Raw genomic sequence first — 24,973 nt, forward strand, 5'->3', positions numbered from 1 at the left:
TAAACCTAAACTTGTATTGGTGAGGGTGGCATCGTTCGGGGTGCTCAGCTGCGTGAGAGAAAGGGGCGGTGCGTGAGAGAAAGGGGCGGTGCGGGAGTGAAATGGGCGGTGCTCGATTACAAAGGGGCGGTGCGCGAGTGAAATGGGCGGTGCTCGATTACAAAGGGGCGGTGCGCGAGTGAAATGGGCGGTGCTCGATTACAAAGGGGCGGTGCGCGAGTGAAATGGGCGGTGCTCGATTACAAAGGGGCGGTGTGTGAGTGAAATAGGCGGTGCTCGATTACAAAGGGGCGGTGCTCGATTCCAAAGGGGGCGGTGCGTGAGTGAAATGGGCGGTGCTCGATTACAAAGGGGCGGCGCACGAATAAAAGGGTGTCTTGTCGGAGCTATTAACGGTTAAAGTGACGGCGTTCTGATTGAAAGAGTTGGTGTAGTTTACTCCAGAGACCGAGTTCATTACCATTTCACGTAGTTTGCAAAGGCAAGATAATCGACAAAATGCGAACAACCTCGTCGCACGTCCTGCTTCTCCTGTCGATCACCACCATGTGCCTCGTTCTCAATGTGCTCGGTAGGTCGTTCGGACAGTCATGACCTGGTGTTGTCTTGTCACACGTTCACTTGTTATTCGTGCTTGGAAGCACGTAACGCCAAGCTCGTGCATGTTGTAACCCGATGTTGAAAAACATCGGTGACGAAATACAAGTTATCGCTCCAGGAGGTTAACATTTAAACCCAGGAATGTGTTGTGCGTGCCTCGAAGTTTTGACCTCCCGATCAATGATCATCCCACGTGATCTCCTTAACCGATGGGAACGAAATTATTAATTATTGCAAATAAATTAAACGTATGTTCATCTGTTAACACCGGATCCCCCACTCCCTTTAATTCAAATTGTACCACGTGTGACTATGTGACGTCACCAGTGCCTTCACCGACTCATCGTCCGTAAATATGATTGGCAGGATTTGAACCTGGAACTTTGGGTTGGCAGACGTTTGTTGTAGAAATATTTTAAACGAGCGAAGTCGAAATCCAACAACTTTCTGTTTAACTGAATCGTTTTAATTTAGAGTTTTGATTAGCAAGGTAGTGAATGCATGGGATGGTCTACCTGGAAAGATAGTGGTGGCAGAAACAGTAGATAGGTTTAAATTGCAATTGGATCGGTACCTGGAACTAGAAACATTGGAGATCGCGGGGAACAGGAATATTGGAAGCAATGGTAGGTTGGGTATGGATGGGTGATTGGTGATGTGATGTCTGAAAGAGAGTCTCATGAAAAGGTGAATTTGCTGTTAGTCCGTGGGCTGAGTAGGGTTTACATACACCCACCCCCCCCCCCCCCCCCCCCACAACTTAACTTCCCGGGTATGTCCATGTACCCCCCACCCTAGGGGTTAGGAAAAACCATGTTAACAGAAAAAAAACTCATTCCCTCATAGTTTGACCTCTGGTGACCTCATTTGCATATAACACATATCATTGTAAAGAGTGTCCCAGGACAAACATTTTGAGGGGTCATATGCAACCATAGGATGACGAGGTAAAACGTTATGGCCATTTGAATTTCGCCTACCCCTAATTTTCGGAAATCACTGACACAGGGGGGTAACATCAAAATATGCGTGGGAGGTACCTTGGGAATGAGTTTTTTTCTGTTAACATGGTTTTTCCTAACCCCTAGGGTGGGGGGTACATGGACATACCCGGGAAGTTAAGTTGTGGGGGGGGGGGGGGGGGAGGGGGTGCATGTAAACCCTACTCAGCCCACGGACTATGTCGGTGCATGTTCATTCCTCACCTTTGCACAGTTGCTTTGGGAGTGTTAGAGGATTGGGGTGAGAGGGAGTAAAGAATGATCAGGAAGAGGGGGAGATGGCCGACTCTAATATGCAATGTCATCTTTACCTCCACCACAAAACAAAACTGGTTGTTTTCACTCCTGTCTTGTTTGTCAGTCTGTGAGCAGGATATCTCAAAAAGTTGTGGACGAAGTTGGACGAGACTTGGGGAACAGGTTGGGTGTGTGACGAGGACGAAATGTTCTGGCCTATTAATGGGATACAAAACGTAAATAGAACTCCTCCGAAATGTAGCATAACACGACCATAACAAAACCTTGGCTTGTTAAACCCTTGCATAACACTCGACATTGTGTACACAATCGTACATCGGTTAGTCAGAGCCCTTAGGGATATTTTGGGGCCGTTTGGTTCAAATTCTTCCAAAAGCACCAAATAGATGTTGCTCATGCCATACTCTTTCGATTTTTGACGGGCGCCCCCCCCCCCCCCCAGGGGGCCCCATATTGGCGAAATACTAAATGGCCGCCACCCGGATTAGAGGAAAATCAGTTAAATAACCAAAAGGGTTGGAATCATGTATGATACCACTTTTCAGGGGTTTTCGAGGTCGAGGAATCCAATTATGATGTTATTTTGATGATTCGAGGTCAAGGTCAACCCTCAAGGTCATCTTAAAGGTCATTTTTGAGTCAAACATGTCGGTTTTTGAGTTTTTTGTCAAGATTTACGCGAGGTTCACCATTTTATGTTTCTGGGTTGGGTAATCGAACTCTGACCTTATTTTTGACAATTAGAGGAAATATTTACATGTCTATTTCCTAATTTTCAGGCATATGCAGTTCATCAGTCTAATTACAAAGGTACGGATTTGGATGTTTGATGAACTGTATGCCATATCCTTGTGTTTAATTTTTGTGCGATCATGATCCGGGTTCATGTATACATGATTGTATACATGTCATAAATATGACGTCATAGGTCATGTGACCTGGCGGCCATATTGGATTTTATGAAAACCTTAAAAATGGATCCCTGCCTTCATTTTTCGATCGATTCATTTTGAACTTTGACCACTTATAGTACGCCATGTGATTGGATGCATATCCTAATTATGACGTCATAGGTCAGGTGACATGGCGGGATGGACCGGTATGGTCCCCGGATCATACCGCCCTTGGCGCCCGTCAAAAATCGAAAGAGTATGGCATGGGCAACATCTGCGCCAAATTTGATGCTTTTTGAAGAATTTGAACCAAAATATCCCTAAGGGCCCTGACTAGGTCTCATTTAACGTTAGGATGGCCGAAACAGTCACTTTGACTTTTATTTTTAAAAATTCCTCTCTTCCAGTTTTTGAACAATCAAAATGATTGCCGAAATGGTTCTCGGTCGGAACGAGTTATCGGTAAACAGGATTTTGACCGAACATGACCTTTAACCCCAAAATATAACGAGAATGGCACTCAGTAGAGAGCACACATACCTCCACCTAGTTGGCCATATCACTCAATGGTGAAGAATCACTTTTAAAAATCTACTAGGTGGATCCGGATCTTCACCAAAATTTAATTGATTCTTTCTTGTCACGTGCACTACCTGTCCAACAAGTTTTGTCCAAATCCATCCATAACTTTTTGAGACATCCTGCTATATGTTGGTTTTAGCCCTATCTCCCAATGGTGAAGAATCACTTAGAAAATTAAATAATTCTCATATCCGAATCCATCTTCAGATCTTCACCAAAATCGAATCTGTTTGGCCTTGTCAGACACCCAACCTGTCCACCAAGTTTCGTCCAAATCCGTCCACAACTTTTTGAGATATCCTGCTATGTATCGTTTTTGTCCCAATCTCCCGAAGGTGACGAATCACTTAAAAATTCTAGTTGCTGGAACCAAATCCAGATCTTCACCAAAATCTAATCATTTCCTCCTTGTCACATACGCTACATCTCTGCCAAATTTCGTCCGAATCCGTCCACAACCTTTTCAGATATTTTGTTGACAGACAAACAGACAGACAGGGTGGAGGTGGCGGAGGTAACCAGTTCATCTTTACATCATTATACATGCATGTACCAAGTTTGACTTGGATCCCTTCAGCTGTTCTAAAGTTATCATGGTAACGAAAACCTATCACAGGACGGACGGACAATCCAAAAACATAATGCCTTCGTCGGCGGAGGGATAAAAAATTCTTGCCTTCCTAGTGTTAAAGTCGGGTTTGGTCTATAAATTGTCATCGTCTGTCGTTTAATCCAGGCCATTCATCCTAAAAATGGTATGTTCGGTGCCATTAATTACCTTCGCAAAAGCGGAAGGTTATGTTTTGATCGCTGTGTATTTATTTGTATGTCTGTGTGTGTGTGTGTGTGTATGTTATTCGCATAACTCAAAAAGTATTCAACCGAATTGCATGAAATTTGGTGGGATGATTGGTTATTATACGGGACACATTTGATTAGATTTTGGGAGCAATCGGGTCAAAGGTCAAGGTCAAGGTCACGAAAAGGTCAAAATCGTATTTTTACCATAGCGCGGTCAATTTTTATCCAATTGGCATGCAACTAATGCCAAAATGTTCAGAATTCAATGCCCGATCTTGTGATATACGACATGACCCAGTGAAGACATTACCCTTGTTAGCGGTTGGGGGTCAAAGGTCAGGGGGGTCACGACCTTGCAAAATGTGCGTTTTTTGTCATAACTCGGTCAATTCTTATCCGATTTGCATGAAATCAGCACCAAACTGTTCACTGTTCTGTTCCCTACACTCCCATGCCAAGTACAGAACAGTAGCTGCGGCGAAGGTATGCGCTCTACCGAGTGCCCGTTCTAGTTCCCAGTTGGTTCACTGTATGTGAAAAGCGTTTTGAGTGTTGCACTGCAGGTGTGTGGAGTGCACTTCTTCCCACCCACACCCTTCCCCTTTCTATCCCGACGTCACAGCTCAAGCAAAACACGAGACGATTCAAACAACACATGATATCCTTGCTTGTTGGGCCGACTGTTGATGTGACACTTGATCCATAGACTTGAAATAAATAATCTGGTTTTTTTAATTTATTTTTGGGCTGTGCTGCTGTGTTGGGGGTCTCTTAGCTCCATGGGAACCGTGTTTTCCTGACATCAAATCAGGTGACATTTCTGTTATTTGGTGTTAAAGGGAGAATGGACATTTGATATCTGGGCAGCTGTAGGAACTGCCATGTGTGTTCTTTTATTACTTGCAAAATCGAAGATTTTTCAAGTATATTGGTTGGTCTTGTGCGTTATTCTCTCTATCTGTCACCTACAGGTCACAATTTTCAACCGATCTTCACCAGATGATAGAGTTGGTCATAAATAATCATATTGATTTTGATGTCAAAGGTCAAAGGTCATCTTGAGGTCGAATTTCTAAAATTGTCGTTTTTCATCCGATTGACTTGAAAATGAAACAGCCATTGCACAGTGCCTTACTGAATTGAGAAACCAACTATTTTTTAAGGTCAAAGGTCATTTCAAGATCAACCTTCTAATATCAATTTTTATCTGAAACATCATCAATTTACATCTGATTGACTTTTAATTTGATTGAGATCGTCAATTTTTATCTTGATGAAATGGACAATTTGATGTATCCATGGCAACCTTTTTTGGGGGGGAGGGGTGGATTTTGCAAGTATCGTGCTCTGCATGACGTCTTCTTGTTTTTCATTCTGGAGTGTGAAAGTGTGGAACAGTGTGAAACACTGAAGCTCAGAGCTGAACTACGGAGAGGGGAACGTTGTGGCACTGACATCGAGCTGCGTTGGCACAGTTTCCAATCCTAAGTGTCTCGCTGGCTATGAACTGACAAGAAGACTTTTACTTTACTTGCAGTTATTTAAAAACAAGACCAAAAGTCTAACAGCGGCGTAGCTGGGCTTGTAAAATATTGTTACGGTTTTGCGCGACCCCGTTCCCTTACCAAGGGGAGATTAAGCCCCTTGTTCTCCTTGGGTCTTCGCAACCGCAAGACTGAGTCGCCACTTCCGGTCAGACGCGGGACAGGGTTTCGGGACAATGTTCGCACATACCTAAGTACCCACGCCGCCGCAGAAGCGGGGATTAAGTCTCGCACAAACCACGCGTAATTTGAGTACACCCGAGCGGATTGCGTACCACGTGGTCCGTGCTATTACCTTGGTATTGGAACCCGATCAGAGCGATATAATTCGTACCATGCTTAGTCAATGATGGAGAGACAAAAGCGATCGAATCAAAGAAATAACAGGTTTAATTATTATTTACAATGATTGGTAGAAGAAGCAGAGACACAGGGCAGTCTTAAATAGGCAAACATAAAGCCCAGACAATGGGCCCATTCACACTCACAGGGGGATGAAGGAAGAAAATGTTCATGTGCTGAACGCGCCGGCCTTGGTCGTCCAGGAACAGCTCACCCGGCGTGGCCCTCTGGCGGTCACCGCACGTTCCCCGGTGAAGACAGGCAGGCGGGAAGGATCCTCGCGGTGCGTGTATTGGCAAAGCATGCAGGCGGAAGGAAATATTCGTGCGTCTCTGTAGCCCGGCACGGCTGTCTTTCACAGCGCAATTAATACAACTGCGCGCTTTCACTCTCGTAACTCAACGGAGGATCTGACTCAAGCTCAACCGAGAACTCAACTTGTAACTCATGCGCGTTTCACCCGAGCTCATAACTTGTAACTCGTCTGCCTCCCTTCTCATAACTTGTCACAGTGCGTCTCTCCTCATAACTCAATTCAACAGAAGACCCCGGCTCACAATTGAGGTGGGGTTATATCGTTATACAGGTACACACAGGTGGGCACAGGGTTATATCGCCACACCCTGGCCTGCATCGAATGTTCCAAACCACACCTTTTGCCGCAGTGGTAAGCCACTCCCCTCGAGCCCTGATTGGCGGCTCGTGCTTACCGGTCACTCCCACTCTTCCTGTCCCGCCTTCCTTTGGCCTTGATCGACTTGTTCAGGCTGGCCTCGTGGTATTTCGCGCCAAATCCAAAAGCATCGAGGCAGCATAAGCATCGGAAGGAGACCTAACTCTCATTACTCTACTCAATGCAAAACTAACATAGGAAAGGTCTACGCTTACATTTACTATGAAATAACTGAGCTTAAACGAGGCTACATGTTGTAGTGTAACTAAACTATGAGGGGAAATTAACCTTTTTTTGTAAAAACACAGAACTGCAACAATATTATAAACCACAAACAGTCGCTAATGCTGTTTATAACATTAAACAAAGAAATTTGGAGGAATCCAGACATCCATGAGGTAAGTTTTACTTATAGAACTGAGCGAAGATCTACTGTAATCTATATACCCCACAGGGGTTGGAGGTGTGCTCATTTACCAAGCAGCTAGCTAGTGCTTGCCAAGCCAGTTGTTCCTTAACGGTTTTCAATGGAGTGCTTGCTTAAATTACTTGGCGATCTCTCCACAAGAAACTTTTTAAATGAACACACACCCAATGTTCTTGAGATCCAACCATAGATCGACTGTAATCTATACACCCCAAATAGGAATGACCTTTCCTGCCGCTCCCGTAGTTTAATATATATAAGATATATATTTAACCTCCAGTAACGTTGCAGTCACTACAAAGGGATTAGTGTTACGATTAGATTTACTATAATAATAACGTTACATTATTATTACGAAAATTGTATTATTTTTTAAAAAACCGAGGTGAATTCCTTACTTCCGCTTTCACACCACTTCAATCCATCAACTTTCCATTCACGACATTGGGATTAAATTGTTATGGTTATATTTACTATAATATTATTATTACTACGAAAACGATACAACTGAAACGATATGACTGTATTAAGAAACCTGGGCTTAATTTGTCCAAGTTGAAGGTGAGTCATAACGCCTAAGGCCTATACGTAATGCATTGTTGGAAGAGCCGTTACGCCGATGCTTTCGATATTTGATGGTCATTTTAACAATCGGTTTGTTTGTGTTTCACACTGAATGAAAAACGTTAAGGTAGAGCATGGTGATTGTGATATATGACAGGTTTGACGATATGTTCGGCATGAACAGCATATAAATCAAAATGGCGGTGTATGGAGAGTCAGCCGCAGCACCGCTGTAATGACATCAGACGTAATCACATCACCCTGTCATGTGACCAGATTCTCAGCTCTGATTGGTATACGTTTGGGGGGGATATACATACATACAGACGGACAAACACTGTTCTAGACGGCTCTGCCCGATGGGCTACGCCGGAAATTTTTTTTTGCCAAAACACTGAGTTACTGCCTCACGTGTCATGTGCATGGGTCAAAGCTCATGGGATGGGGGGAAATGGTGGCATTTATTCATTTTCCCGATGGATCTTTCGGGACCGATTGCAAGCTAAAGGCTGAGCTGCATTTATTTATTAATTGCATCGCACCACGCAGTGTGGTTGTCCGGTACTGATTGCGGAATGCTACGTTGCCTTACAGGTGCACCATTCGGACAACACGATCCAAGGCGGAATGAAGGACAAGTGAGTTGTCGTGATAAAGAAACTTTTTCATTCTCGTTACTAAAGTCAGAATCTATTTTATAACAAGTTTGACGATCTGGGTTAAGATTCTAATAATTGCTTTTTGCATGAACTTGTGGGTACCGTAATTAGTAGATCCTGAACAATTTCACCTCCATCTCACAGCGCTGGCATGACTCCAAATGATTAGCTCTCACTTGATCTCCTTTCATTGGGAGCACATAGCTGCAGGTAGCATCATTTGCTGCGGTTTGGCTGTACCGCTGATGCAGTGCCCCCTGTAGATTATAGCATCAATTTGGACTTTTGCCAGGGTGCTGCCGATAGTTTGTCCACTCCTAATGAAGGACACTGTGGGATCTTTAATGCCCATCAACTAATATCGGCAGACTGGAGCCCCAGTTTTTAAAGTCCATTCGAGGGATGTCATACATATCTCACTCTGCCTGCGAAACACCAGGGTGACAATTTATAGCACGGTCAGGATTCGAACCAGAGCGAGACGGCGCAGAGGCGAGTTGTACATACCTCCAAGTCTCAAATGTCCTTCCAGGCCTAATATCCACCATGTATCCTTGACAAAAGCAGTGTGAAAGTGGTTTTGGGGCAATTGAAACTTTAATTCCTTGGATGTTGTTCCTTAAAAGGCACAATATATGGCAGGATAGCTGAGAGGTGTATGCACTTATCTCTGAGCTTTCAAACCTGGGTTTGAATCCCAAAGCAGCTATAAACGTTCTCTCTGGTGTTTCACATGCAGGGTGAGGGATCAACGCACATGTGCTAAATGCGAAACGATGGACTTTAAATTGGAGGAGCTGTCTGCCAGCTGTAGCAGCATTGGTAGACATAAAATCTCAGTCTTTCTCGAAGAGTAGGCGAGTTATCACCAGCACCCTGAACAAATTCCTGTGGAAATCGTCAAATGTCAAATGTCACCGTGAAAGACTTGGACCAAAGACGTTCCCTGGCCGACCCAAGGTGGGAATAATTAAGGCCGTTAAAGCAATAGATCACCGTGTTTACAAAACTATTTTTGACAATTCCTTGCATATCACAGGAAGTATAGCAGCAGTACGTGGATATCATCCATATCCCACGATAAGTTAACCATGTGGAGTGAACTTCTGCATGCTACAGGAAGCACATCACTTTTGGTATTTCTCTAATCTGGAAATGACCTTCCCTTCATCATGAGATCAGATGGGCTGTTTCCTGATTATTGTAGTGTTCAGCTCCATTCAAAATAACTTGTACAAGTGTGGTCCAGGTCAAGATGCAGCACAACATGGACAGTGTGCATGCCTGGGTTATATATGGCAATTAGTAACATTTACACCACACAAGTGTCAGGCAATGACCATGTCTAACAAGAGATATTTAATGGCATTCCAATTGCTCAATCTCCCACTATTATTCTGTGGTGAGTAGCTCACCTAACTCATCAGAACCTCTCCACCACTCCACCACCTATAAGGCACGATTCCAGAATGTGATGGAATACTGTCCAGTGTCCACTTGCCTGTACGGATGTAGCTGAAGCAACGCTCAACACGCCTGATACCATCCGAAATAAAATGGTTAGTTTCATTGGTACTTTCCCCATTGTTCATTGTTCTCTTCTTCATATTTTATTACACCCATTGACCATATCCATCCGCTTCACCACCGGCAACACTGCAGTGTACCATAGCTGCAATGTGTACTATTTACAGGATGCACTGAAATAACTTGGCAATGTTTTTGGTGGCATCTCCCAAGTCCACAACGTCCACTACCTAGAAGGCCAAGGGCAGCAGCTGTATAAGAACATCATCATCTCCAAATTCTCCTCTAAAACACACTCTATCCTGACTTGGACAAACACCACCATTCCTTCATCATCACCTGGTCAAAATCCTCTATTTACTTACCAAACTATATGGTATTCATGGAATACTTACCCTGCGCAGTCAACTTGGTGCGAGCCAACTCTTCTGTTTTGAAGGGTTTTTCTCTTTGATCCAAGATGGCTGCCTGACCACGTGATCGATGACATCATAAATTTACATTCTCCGATATAATTTGTGCTTAGATCACACTCAAGAAATTTCTAAATGATCGGATTAAGGGTCAAACTTGTCAAAATACGATGTTGTAGCGACCCATGGGTCCCCCAAGCAAGACCAGCATCAGAATCTCCTTGCTCCAGCCGGTGACGTCACCGGCGGGGATTCGCGGCGCCAGAGTGGCTGGTCACGTGACCACCAAAGCGTGCCGCGCGTGCGGGTATAATCAGCTACACCTGTCGATCACGTGACCACCGAAGCACGCCTCGCTTGAGAGGCGTGGCTTTCGGTTTCGGTTTCTGGTTGTGCTTTATAATGCAGCCCGATAAACGGGCTTTTCAGTGTTCCCGAGTTGGTTTTGAGAATAAATATCTTCTCGGACGAGTTTGTGCCTTGCCATCCTTTTGTCCGTATCATGCTGGAGCCCGGACTCCTTCACTGGTGACCCCGAATTTGAACACGCAACCCCGACTGCCCCCGCACGGATGCGGGGGCTGCGAACGGACACGGCGAGCACGCCCTAGCCAGGGAAGCCACCTAAGCTGGTGACGCCGGCTTCTCCCGCACGGCTTCGGGCGCAGTTTCGAATGCGGTTTCGAAATGCCGGAGTTTCGGAAACAACGACGGCCATGACTATGAGGTTCGCGCACCGCGCTCGACTCCTCCTCTACGACCGGAGGGGCGAAGCTATTCTAAGACCCTCCGAAGGCACGGCTGCTTCGTCACCTTCACGCGCACTGACGTTGGCAGAACGGCTGCTTCGTCACCTTCGCGCGCACTGACGTTCGTGGCATGGCCGCTTCGTCACCCTTGCGCACCTACAAATACAACCGCAACTACTTCTCCGACCCTGCAACCTCGGGAGGCCCGCGAGGAACCTCGGCAGCCTCCCCCGAGGCCTGGACCAGCCCCTCGGTTGGCTCACCCGCTTTTCGCGTGCACCGCTCGAGCCTTCTCGGCACTGCCCCCGCGCACTGCAACCTCGGGAGGCCCGCGAGGAACCTCGGCAGCCTCCCCCGAGGACTTGCCCGGCCGCTCGGCCGCCCCCCGTCCACTGCATCCCCCGAGGCCTTGACCAGCCCCGCATCCTCAGGAGGCCCGCGAGGAACCTCGGCAGCCTCCCCCGAGGCCTGGACCAGCCCCTCGGTTGGCTCACCCGCTTTTCGCGTGCACCGCTCGAGCCTTCTCGGCACTGCCCCCGCGCACTGCACCTCGGGAGGCCCGCGAGAAACCTCGGCAGCCTCCCCCGAGGACTTGCCCGGCCCCTCGGCCGCCCCCCCCGTCCACTGCATCCCCCGAGGCCTTGACCAGCCCCGCATCCTCGGGAGGCCCGCGAGGAACCTCGGCAGCCTCCCCCGAGGCCTGGACCAGCCCCTCGGTTGGCTCACCCGCTTTTCGCGTGCACCGCTCGAGCCTTCTCGGCACTGCCCCCGCGCACTGCAACCTCGGGAGGCCCGCGAGGAACCTCGGCAGCCTCCCCCGAGGACTTGCCCGGCCCCTCGGCCGCCCCCCGTCCACTGCATCCCCCGAGGCCTTGACCAGCCCCGCATCCTCGGGAGGCCCGCGAGGAACCTCGGCAGCCTCCCCCGAGGCCTTGACCAGCCCCTCGGTTGGCTCACCCGCTTTTCGCGTGCACCGCTCGAGCCTTCTCGGCACTGCACCCGCGAACTGCAACCTCGGGAGGCCCGCGAGGCACCTCGGCAGCCTCCCCCGAGGACTTGCCCGGCCCCTCGGCCGCCCCCCGTCCTGCACCCCCCGCCACCACACCGGACCCCCCCCCCCCCCCGTGACTGGCCAGGGGTCGTTTCGGTCGGGTCATCCGGACCCCCCTCAGGTTGACCTCCCTGGACCAAGTCCATTCTGGGGGGGCGTGTGTAGCGACCCATGGGTCCCCCAAGCAAGACCAGCATCAGAATCTCCTTGCTCCAGCCGGTGACGTCACCGGCGGGGATCCGCGGCGCCAGAGTGGCTGGTCACGTGACCACCAAAGCGTGCCGTGCGTGCGGGTATAATCAGCTACACCTGTCGATCACGTGACCACCGAAGCACGCCTCGCTTGAGAGGCGTGGCTTTCGGTTTCGGTTTCTGGTTGTGCTTTATAATGCAGCCCGATAAACGGGCTTTTGAGTGTTCCCGAGTTGGTTTTGAGAATAAATATCTTCTCGGACGAGTTTGTGCCTTGCCATCCTTTTGTCCGTATCATGCTGGAGCCCGGACTCCTTCAATGTCATAATTAAAGCAACAATGATGTCCGTTAACAAAACTTATTCTGCATACGGAGTTCTTTACAATGAGCCATGTTTCAAATTTTTTTTCCATTGAGCGGTTTTGGAGATATAGAGGTGCAACGTTTTTTTTTGTTTTTTTTCCAAGATGGCGCCTATACCACGTGACCCTGACATCATAATTATCATTTAAAAATCCTACAGGAGGAGGAGCTCCTTTGGTGAGAATTTAGTGCCCATCAGACTAACAGTTGCAGAGGAAAAAGATTCATGCTGATCGGATCAAGCGTCGTACTTGTCGAATTATGACGTCCTAACGAAGGCACCAATGGCATCATCATTAACATCTCTTATTCCTCATGGGGAGTACTTGTCAATGAGCCAGTTTTAAATTTATTCTATGGAGCAGTTTCAGAGATATAGAGGTGCAGGGTTTTTCCAAGATGGCCCCTGTACGACGTGAACTATGACGTCATGATTATCACTAAATAATTATACAGGAGGAGGCGCTCCTATGGTGAAAATGTGGTGTCAATCAGACCAACGGTTGCCGAGAAAAATAATTTTAAAAATACAGACGCACGTACGACATACGTACGTACGGACCTGATCGCTCGGCCTTGTTTTTCACTTCGTGAGCGCAGGGTAATAATATTGCTGTAGCATCCATACCATTTGGACTATTGCAGTTTAAAAGGACACACCACCACCACCTTAAGGGCAACTCGGGATGGGTGATAAATGTTCTCGTGGTGCCGCCTATGCCATGATGAACCTTACTATAACAGAGCAAACGTAGATGTCACCGAAAATCCAAAATTGACATTCCAAAGTTCTTAGGCCTACATAGAGGTTCCAAACCCAGTTCTACCTCTGGGTTCAACCCCAAAACTGTTATTAAATGGCCACCCAATACCAACAGACGAGCACGTACTTTAACCTTACTTCAGTGCACCTGCCCCCTTGATTCACACCCCTTGACTGTTTTCACATTTTATTGTGTTACAGCCTGAAAATAAAATGGATTTCGATTTTTTTTTGTCACTGATCTACATAATACCCCATAATGTGAAAGTGGAATTGTTTACAAATTAATTAAAAATGAAAAGCTGAAATGTCTTGTCATTAAGTATTCAACCCCTTTGCTATGACACTCCAAATTGAGCCCAGGTGCATTCAATTTCCTCTGATCATCTTTGAGATGTCTCTACCTGTGACCAATTCTATTGATTGGACATGATTTAGAAAGAAACACACCTTCATATTTATGGTTCCACAGTTGACAGTGCATGTCAGATCAGAAACTCTACCATGAAGTCGAAGGAACTGTCCATAGAACTCTGACACAGAATTATGAGGAGGCATAGATCTGGACAAGGGTATAAAACAATTTATAAAGTGTGAAAGTTCCCAAAAGCACAGCGAGCTCCATCATTAGGAAATTCAATATAGAACTGCCCACTCTTCCTGGCCAAACTGGCTGTCTGACCAAACTGAACAACCGGGCAAGAAGGATCTTGGTCAGGGAGGTGACCAAAACCCCAATGACCACTCTGACAGAACTACAGACTTCTTGTCTCTTTGTCTGTGATGGGAGAACCTGCCGGAAGGACAACAGTCTCTGCAGCCCTTCACAAATCTGGGCTTTATGGGAGAGTGGGCAAATAGAAGCCATGCTTGAGAAAAAGGCATGTGACAGCACACCTGGAGTTTGCAAAAATGCACGTGAAAGACTCGGAACATGAGGCAAAAGATTCTGTGTTCTGATGAGATAAAAATTGAACTCTTAGGCCTGAATGCAAAGCACAACGTCTGGCGGAAACTGAGCACCACTCATCACCCATCTAACACCATCCCTAACATGAAGCATGGTGGTGGCCAGCACCATGTTGTGGGGATGCTTTTCAGCAGCAGGAACTGGGAGACTTGTAAGGATAGAGGGAATAATGAATGTAGTCAAATACAGGCAAATCCTTGAGGAGAACCTCCTTCAGAGTGCAAAAGGCCTTGGACTGCGGCAAAGATTTACGTTCCAACAGGACAAAGACCCCAATCATACAGCCAAAGAAACAACGGAATGTCTTCAGAAAAAGAATGTGAACGTGCTTGAGTAGCCCAGCCAAAGCCCAGTCTTGAATCCCATTGATAATCTGTGTGGAAAGACTTGAATATTGCTGTTTACCGACACTCCCCATCCAACTTCACAGAGTTTGAGCAAATCTGCAAGGAAGGAAGGGAGAAAACTCCCCAAATCCAGATGTGCAAAGATTATAGACATACCTAAGAAGACTTGAAGCTGTAATCACTGCCAAATTTACTCCGTCTTAGATGCCAAGAATGATCCCAAATGCGGTTGAGAAACTCACACCAGATCCCCATCCCCCAAATGAGAACTCGTAGATACCAACGTTCGAGTATCCCTACTTTGGTCTAACTGTTAAATTCCCAATAAAATAAGGTGCAATATTATTGCTCTGCCAAAACGAGCCCTCATTGTCTTCAATCTGCTCTATATTGTCATATATCACACACACACACACACACCACACCACACACACCACACCACACCACACCACACACCACACCACACCACACCACACACACATAAGGCATACAATAAAGGGAGCGGGAGAGAAAGGAAATCATGCAAGCACAACAACAGTAGAGAACAGGGACATCGGTAGATCTGTGGAAGGGAGAGGGTGGGGGTGGGGGCGTCTACGAAGTATTGACTCGAGGTTGAATACTTGTGTGAATTAGATATTTCTGTATTTCATTTTTAACTGTATTGTAAAAATTTATAGAAATATATTTCTGCTTTGACATTATGGGATACTTCATGTAAATCAGTGCCAAAAAATCTCAATTTAAAACATTTTAAATTCAGACTGTAACACAAAATGTGTAAAGTCAAGGGGTGTGAATACTTTCTGATGGCACTGTAATCTAGCCTGCTCCTACTAAACTGAGAAGGATACTCCCACCCGGAAGGTGGGGGTGCCCGCTCACATAAATATTAATTTAAAAAATGCTTAAGGCAAGGCAGTCCAATAAACTAACCAAATGGGAAATAAATTGTCATTCATTTTCTATTGCAGGTAGCATTTTGTTTTTCATAGCAAATCATAACAACCTTCATGATGGTGTGTTTCACTCTACTATGTCTTTACACAACTTGATAACACTGCGCATTTGAGAAAGGCAATCAACAAATTTGCATGGGATCACATCTCCTTACTTGTTCCATAAAAACGAGCTCACTGGTGAGGATGGGTTCGGGGGTCATGTATTGCATGTGCAAAGGGGATGAAGATGTAATAAGAAACAAAAAGAGTAAGGGTAGGTGAAAAGATGAGAAATGAAGTGGTCAGTGTCACCATTATTGTATCCATTCTAATTATATAAATTGCTATTTACCAAAAAAAATTTCTCATGTATAAAAAGGTAAAGTACAAAATTTCTAATTTTTTTATCTTGTGTTGTACTTAGTACCCAGAATGCGACAGATACAGCATACCCTACTGTCATCGAGCATACTTTCCCTTGTGTGGAACAGACCAGCAAACTTATCCGAATGAATGTATACTCTGTGACCAGAACTTGTAAGTGGTCCTTTATGCTTCTTCTTCTTTTTTATTCTGTGATCTTAGTCTCTTGGAGGAACTTGAACATGTCACATGTGAAACAAAAAATAATGTCCGATTTGACAGGAATTGATTGCAAGGACTTGAGGGATTTTGTATATAGGATAAACAATAAAAATTTATTTTGTATAATATATTGTTACGGATCTCTCCGTCGGCCTTTTTCCCCTTAAGAAGGGGGGATCAATCCCCTTGTCCACGACTGACCGACGTGAGTCCTGGGGGTCCCAACGCTCCTCCCGGTCGGGAGCAGCCAGGGTATTTGGTCTACAAAAAGTCCCAAGGACCTGAGTGCCACTCCTGACCGCGAGCAGGGGAGGGACTCCCGCTCGAACCCCGGTTTTCGATGTTATAATTGCCGAGCGGTGTTAGCAACACGACGTTCGAGCCATTACCAAAGACTAAACCCGATCCTGAAACGTTGGCCAAAATCGCGCCACAGGTTTTCAATGAGGAAAAGACAAGGACGAAACGGATGTAAAGGAAAGAAAGGCAAGTTAGGAGGAACAAATATAATTTATTACTAACTAATTATGTACAAGTCAAAAGTAACCAAGGAGAAGGAAAGAAAACGAAAGCAATTTACAGAAGAAGAAGAAGAAACAGTGCAATTCTACTTATACAAGCTTAACTTATTCCCAGGGACAAGACAAAAGACAGACTACGAGCACACTTACACAGGGGATGATGACAGGAATGGCAGGAGGTGGATGGCTGGAGGGAGAGGAAGGTTCAGCTGGACGCTGGCTGGGGCTTGATCCTGCACGGGACGTCGGCCTGGACCTCGACGGCCACCGATGCCACCGCAAACTGGTTCCCGCGTAGCAGCGAGTCGAAGCTGTGTGGTGGAGTCAAAGCTGCATGGTGGAGTCAAAGCTGCATGGTGGAGTCAAAGCTGCGTGGTGGAGTCAAAGCTGCGTGGTGGAGTCAAAGCTCATCTCTCTTGGGGGGGCGTTGCGTGATGGGCTCGCTCTCTGACGCATCTGCCGACTTCTTAAAGATCTTCCTGCGTGTTTCTTTCAAAAGGCTTGCGCGCGCGCTTTTATTGCGCCTCGGGCGATCAAGCCGCCGGCCTCCAGGACACGCCCATCGGTGAGCTCGCCTCGGCCTTGATTGGTCGCGAGGGCTGACCGATCCCACCCCTAGAGGAGGCATTGGCAAGGCCACGCCTTGTTCCTGGCGCTGGGCTGACTCCTCCCACCTTCTGCTCCGAGATGACCTCGTGCTCAATGGAGTCTTGCAGCGAAAAACACGGTCCCAAGGCAGCAGCGGCGAATGCAGAAAACCGCACGCAGAAAACCACCCAATGCAGTTGGCAATGGCTGACAAAAGGGGAATTGGAAGGGAATCTACCTTATTTGAATTCGGTGCAATGGAGTGTCAATTAATGGAAGACAAAGCCTTAAACTAATACACATAATAAGGAGATAACTACTGAACAGGGAGATCTATGATTTGCTACGTGATTGTATATTGAGTAACTACGAGGACGACCTTTTGACCTTTACACTACGGAGGGTGATATGTACAACAATTCATCACACTTACAACAATACAAAAACACAACAATTCTCAAATCCACAACAATATATTATGGGATTTGAACCTGGGATCTCAGCATCGTGAGCTAAGCGCTCGGCCAATAATGCTAAGCACTCAACAGGCCAAGCCATCTCTCGTTGGCTTGAGTACATGTGGTTATTCAATGATTATGTCATTTGATAAGTGCAGCTCACTTGTTTCTGTATCCGGAAGCAGGATTAATTAGGTTTTCCACTATAATGAATGAGAAATTATAAAACAGTGAAGTTTTGGTTACATTCCTATTTATGGTAATCATAGGGGGGAAAAAGTAGGGCATCCCAAAGTTGTGACTTTTAAAATGCCATGACGTGTTCTATTGCAAACCCCTTGGGCTTCCTGTGTTGTCCCCCATAAGTGTTATTCCAACTATAACGGCATTCGTGGAGTGCATAGTCTCGCCTCACGCATTCATTCAAAACAAAAATACAATCGTTAACTGAATACGCTACTATTATGGCCCATATACCCATATCATCCATGCAACCTATTATGTCACATTTTCTTGGCAAGGGTTATGTATGTCATAAATTTAATTCTTCCCTCACTTCGGGTCATAGATTAGATATATGAAGTTTCAGATCTTTGGATAAGGATTTCAGTTCAACTCTATTTCACTCTGAGCTTTGGATGTGTGATTTTCGCCTCTACCAACTTCCTCAAAGATGAGTCTTCCCGGTCGTTTTTGTTGCGTTTTTGCTGTTTATTTTGTAGTCTCTGTGTTTGCTGTGTGCTCCGAGTTTGGTTTTGTTTCAAAATTTGTGTGAGTATTCGTCAAATTTTTTCATTTTTTATATTTTTATAGTGTTTCACTTTTTATAGTTTTTATAGTTTTTTATAGTCTCACTACCACCTTCAGCCCTCTTGTTTTCTCTTAAACCCCATTACCTCGCCTTCAATTCCTCCCAATTATATCCCGTTTAGTGTCTTAAAAAAAAGAAAAGTAATAACAATTTCAATTGCTTACCTTCAAACTTTACACCCCCCCGGACCACCGTACTTCCTTTCCCCTGATCCCCTGATAAATCCCCTGATCAACACTTGTGAAGTTTCGTGTTGATCAGATTTACGTTCGTTTTTCTATTCAAGATGGCTGCCAAACCACATGACCTGCGATGTCATCATTTTCAAACTATATGCAACAATGGTGTTAGATGATAAGATGATATTTGTAAAATTTCGCATCAAAAGGGTAAGCGGTTTCAGATATAATTATTTAATATTTTCCTTCAATCCAATATGGCTGCCACACCATGTGACCAATGATGTTTTCGTGATCATCTTTTAATCGCCAAGCCTAATCGATGACACACGTAAAGTTTTGAGTCAATCGATTTGGTGGTTTGGGAGAAGACTTTTTTAAAAGGTTTGAGGTTAAATCCAATATGGCTGCCAAACCATGTGACCTATGATGTCATAAGTTTAATATTTTAATACAAATGGGTCAGAGATCATGTGCATGCAATTTCAGATTTTTAGGATAAGGAATTCGATTAAAAGATTTTTGGCTGGTATACCACCTCACCTATGATGTCATCATGCTTTTGTTCCCCATTGGGAGTACTTGACAATGTGCCAAGTTTCAAATTTTTCCATTCAGCGGTTTCCAATAAATTAAAATTTTTATTATTTGCGTTTAATCCAAGATGGCTGCCATACCACGTGACCTATGATGTCACAATTATCATAAAAACATTATGCATGGGTGTCACTCCTACCGTGAAAGTTTCGTCTCAATCAGACAGACATGTGGTTGCTGAGAAAAACGAGGTTTAGCCCGTATGGAGGGACGTATGGACAACACTAAAACATAATACATACCTCCTGCCACCTTCGGGGGTGGAGGCATGAAAAAAAACGCCAATTTGCAACACGCCAACCATTTCTCGGACATGCATTTACCAATGTTGTTCAAACTTGGCACACAGATAATGAATGATAGCTTACATATGCATGTCATTTTATTTTGGAATGACTTCCAAGATGGCCGACTGGCAGCCATTTTGTTACTTAAACGTGTGTCCAACCATTTATTGAACATGGATGGTCTGATTTTGTTCAAACTTGGCAGAAGCCCAGTAAATGATGCCATACATGTGCACCTCACTTTATTTTGCAATCTGATCAAAGATGGCCAACTGGTGGACTGGCGGCCATGTTAGTTGTAAACAAACCCGATATTGAACATGTCCTCAACTATTTCTCGGATATGCATGGACCGATTTTGTTCAAACTTGGCACAAAGACAATACATGATTGATTAATTATACATGTGCAGAATATTTTGTTTTGTAATCCGACCAAAGATGGTTGACTGACTGCCTTTAACTCCGTACAGCAAAATTACTAAAACCACAGGGGCTATGACATTTTATGTCCTTTTCTTCTTGTTAATTTGGTCATGGTGCTGGTGATAACTCGCCTAATCTCCGTGAAGGACACCGTGGGATCTTTAACATCCAGCAACTAATGTCGGCAGTCGGGACGTGCATTTAGCGTCCACCCGAGGGACGGCACACACATTGATGAATCACCCTGCCTGCGAAACACTGGGATTCCAATACAGGCTAGACGGCTCAGAGGCATGTGTTTGAGGCTTGAAGTTTAGGGATTATGGTAAACAGACAATACTGCTATCAAACAGTTGGAGGGGAGTAAACAAGCTAATTAATTCAACTCCTCTCTCCCTCCAGTTGTTAAGTTGTTATTGCCGGGAATGTGATCGCTCTCATTACCCTGCCCTTCCCCGACATATTCTGGTTAACCCTACCCAATACCCTCGTCATGTCTCAGCCCTGGCCCCACTGGTGTGTTTCATTTATTCTCCATTGTGGGTGATGACCCATAACTCGCTGTTGCCTTGTTCTTTGCAACTCTCATAATCTTGCTCTATTTTTGATAATAAGATGGCATAAAAAGGTAGAACTGAATGACGAAGCATGAGGGTGGTATGATAATGTAAAAGTCTATCCCAAAATAACAAAATCTTAACTTTTCATGAACATACTGTTTTGCTGTTTGTCTCCAGGAAGAACAAAGTCAATGTAAGAATCTGGAAAAGGGGTGAATGCTGAATCAAGATGCTTCAATTCCCATTCCCAGAGGATTCAGCAGATGCTTTTTTAAACTTCAACTTCTAGTATAACCTGATTTAACAAAAAATGTGAAAGCAAAATCATTTTGTCATGCCATATGAGAATAGGAGTATCGTCATCACAATAAAAAATATAACCAAAAGTTCTGCATTGTAACGTCACTTGGATCAGTGGTAACTTGTCTCCAATTTTTTTTTTTAAACGTTAAAGTCTCCAGTCATGGAATATATTAATCAATACCCAGAGGCCGGGCCTAAGGAGGGTGGTTTGGTGTGGGATTGGGGGGAGACCCAAGAAATATTAGCCATATTACAAATCACCAAGAGCCAAACGATGATATTGTACCACCAAATTGCGGAGGGATCATTTCAATTATCACAAGTATATTTATTCCAAAATTGATAAGGAAAATTTGTACTACCCATTCAAATTCACCATGCAGAAATAAACGAGAAATTCGAATTTGATGTGAATGCGGCGATGGATATTTAATGTCAACTCCACAGTTATGTTTTATCTTAAAGGTCCCCTGAGAGGGAACAGATATAAGTGGAAGAGACATCAGATGCTTCTACCTCGAGCTGGGGTCTGCAAAATGATTTTCAAAGAGGACATGACCTTTGACTAGTTCAATCTAAAATTGAATCGGTTTATCTTCATATTACAGTCCATAGTTATGCCAAGTTTGGTCAAAATCCCTTCAGCAGCAATAGTAAAAAAAATCTGCTACTTTCAGATAAAGCTCACTTGACCTTTCACAACAAAATCTTATCACTTCATTTTTGCGTCATAATTGTAACCTGGTGTTGGTTTAGCGGTTAGGGTGCCGGCTTGGGATCCGGTGATTCCCTGTGTGTCGCAAGAGGCAACCAACAGGGTTGGCGGCAGGAAGGGCATCCGGCCATAAAACATTGCTTCAAAAAGGGGACCACGGTGCCCGAAAAAGGCCAACCCCCACTCTGCGGGGGGAAAATGGCCTCTAATGGTGGTTCTTTGCGTCATAATACATACTTGTACTAAGTTTATTTAAAATCCTTTCAGCACGGACAATCCTTGATGGACAACCCGAAAACAAGGCACCGGAGGCATAAAAAAACAATGCAGAAATGGTGCAAGCTCAGCAATTTAAAAAAATCGGTCTTGGCCATGTTTCTCGATTTGAAAAAAAACAAAACATTTTTTTATTATTTAACAAAGGAAAAAAAATTCCCAAAAATCAACATGTATACGGTAGGTGATGGCCAAATCAAATGGTAATATACACCACACATCGGGTACCAGGAAGCAGAGTAAAGGAGGATCTCATTTCACCACGATAAGCGAACTCATTCATCTTCAATATACAAAAAGGCTCGTGACATTTCCATGTTATTGTGAATCATAAAGGAAGATTAATTGAGGTACAAATGGGACATTCAGTTATCTTTACCAAAAGCCTTTTCAGAAATCGATGCTTTTAAGTACCGTAGTGTCCATCCAGTCATAGAAACATATCGTTCAAATAAACATTTTATGATAAATTGGTTATTCTCTCATTGAGAAAAAATCCGTTTAACTAGACTCAGTTAACATTCGATTCAAGTAAGGATCATTGGGTCTGACATGCCTCGAGAGTGGTCACAGGTTATGCTACATTTCCATGCACCAGAAAATTGAGTCAAAAGCTCTGATTGGGTTTGGGTCATGACCTCAAGAACACTCCCAAGCCCTCACAGGGAGGGATTGAAATAACCCTGCAACATGCAGCTGCGGAAGCAGACTCTTGGAAATGTTACCCATGCTCTGATGCATTAGGGTACGTAATGCTGCAGGAAGCTCTCGAGGTACGCACACTCACCTGTAAGCTCTTTAGCCTCGGTTCGAATCCTGACCCAGCACACGTTAGGCAACTGTCATCCTGGAGTTTCACAGGCGGTGCGAGTCAACTACGTGTGCATCGTCCCTCAGATGGATGCTAAACAAGGCATCCCTGTATGCCGGAATTATTTGGTGTATGTTAAAGATCCCATGGTGTCCTTCGGCAACGAGTCGGTGAGAAATCGCCAGCAACCTTGCCAAATTAAAAATTCCTGCCCTAAATACTGCTGAGAAGGCAAAGGCAAACCATCCAGCATAACCCTTGCCAAGAAACTGCTTCGGCAGCACCGATACTCTGTAACAGTCATCAGAGAATGCTGCAGTAGGAAACAAGAATTTGACACTGGTATCAGCAAAGCATAGGCAAATGTTTCATCCTTTTGTTTTAAATATTTAACTCCTTAAAACAACAAAAAAGGGACAATGGCTGAAAGCACAGTCTACTTAATATCCCCAACAAGGGATGGCATGCTGTATGATGCGCACCTTTCCTATTAAAAAAATAAAACCACAATCTCTAATCATTCATAGGATCACACACCCGATATATTAAGGTCTCCAACTTAGGCCAAGGCAAGGACGATGCCTTTCCATCCAATGGCAAGAAATAGGTAAGAGGGTGCAGCAATGTGAAACTTTCACTGCTGTCATGTGGATCGATGAAGTCGTCCAATAGGTACACAGCCAAGTGTTGAGTAACAATACTCACAGTGACCTCTCCCCAGAACTCCTCTTTCTCTTGCCTCGAATTTGCCAACCCACGTATTGTGCACCGCTCCTTTCCTATGCTATCCCCTGTCGCTGCATGACGTCATTGCCGGACACCGAAGGGGGCTCGGAAATGACACACGCTGAAAGGGAGTACTCAGTTTTCACTCTGGTTGTTCATTTGTTTGTTTTCTTTCTTGTTTGTTTGCTTTCTTGTTTTTGTTTTCTTTCTTGTTTGTTTGTTTTCTTTCTTGTTTGTTTTCTTTCTTGTTTGTTTGTTATACACCGCACCTTTCCTATATGCCATCTCCAGGCGCTGCATACCGTCATTGCCGGGCACCGAAGGGGGCTCGGCAGTGACGCACGCTGAAAGGGAGTACTCAGTTTTCTTTCTTGTTTTCTTGTTTGTTTGTCTGGGCAATATCTCAGCCATCCTTTGAGCTAGGAAGCTGAAATTTCAGCACAATAGTGAGCAAGTACTTTGTCAAAAACAGTATTTTTTGTTTTTTGATTAATCAATTAATTGATGAGTTATTTAATTATTAGCGATTAATTAAGTACTTATTTAATTAATTCAATTTCCTTTCTCTTCTGACAATTAACTCAGGCACCTTTTGAGTTAGGAAGCTGATATTTGGACATGCCAATGACCAGGTGATTTGGCTGCAAAGGCTATTTTTTATTTATTGATTAACCCTATCGGACCCGCTGTCGACTTTAGTCGCCACGGCCATACTCAACCTTCTGACATGAATTTCACCATTCATATAACTGCATGACACAGCTGGAAGTGGCTGGTCCTCACGAGCAGCGCTCGCTTTAGTGGAACGGGTCCGTTAGGGTTAATCAATTAATTATTCGATTAATGACTAAAAAATTTTTTTATTCCGTTAGATTCGGATGAAATGGTGGTGGTTTATGTGTTCTCTGAGCCAATTGATTAATTTTTTTTAGATCATTATTTATTTATTTTCATTATTAATCACTTATTTATTTATCTTTCTCATCTGGACAATATCCCAGGCACCTTTTGAGCTAGGAAGCTAATATTTGGACATGAGAGTGACCAAGTGATGTGGCTATAAAGGACATTTTTGATTTATTGATTTATCATTTAATCGATTAAATATTTATTGATTAATCAATTAATTATTTAATTTTTTATTAATGAGTTTTTAAATGAAATTTCTAAAAGATACATCTTTGGATGAAGCACTAGTGGTTTCGTTATGCTATTAGCCAATTGATTAGAAAATATTTTATGACAATGTTTTATTGATTTTAATTATGCAATTAATCGATCAATTATTGTACACCTAACCCTCCCAATGCAGTCTCTATGAGCTGCATTGTGGTATTGCCGGGCACCTGGAGGCACCCCGGCAATGCCGCGCTGTAGAATATTTAATTATTTTGCATGGGGGCGGTGTACTTTGAATGTATCTGTACTTGTTTTCATTCTTGTTTGTTTGTTTGTCCGGGCGATATCTCA

General features: G+C 44.5%; 1 protein-coding gene across 1 annotated transcript; it reads left to right on the forward strand.

The window, feature by feature from the left end:
- The first annotated feature begins 227 nt into the window (after positions 1-227).
- Positions 228-21,061, forward strand: LOC137420864 (trypsin inhibitor ClTI-1-like). The gene is made up of 4 exons (XM_068106320.2): positions 228-571; positions 8,280-8,323; positions 16,086-16,198; positions 20,850-21,061. Exons 1-4 carry the CDS (start codon positions 499-501, stop codon positions 20,893-20,895), a joined length of 276 nt encoding a protein of 91 aa, XP_067962421.1. The 5' UTR covers positions 228-498; the 3' UTR covers positions 20,896-21,061.
- The last annotated feature ends 3,912 nt before the right edge of the window (positions 21,062-24,973 follow it).

This window comes from Myxine glutinosa, chromosome 2, assembly GCF_964187855.1.
Source record: "Myxine glutinosa chromosome 2, kmMyxGlut1.1, whole genome shotgun sequence".
Classification (NCBI taxonomy): Eukaryota; Metazoa; Chordata; class Myxini; order Myxiniformes; family Myxinidae; genus Myxine; species Myxine glutinosa.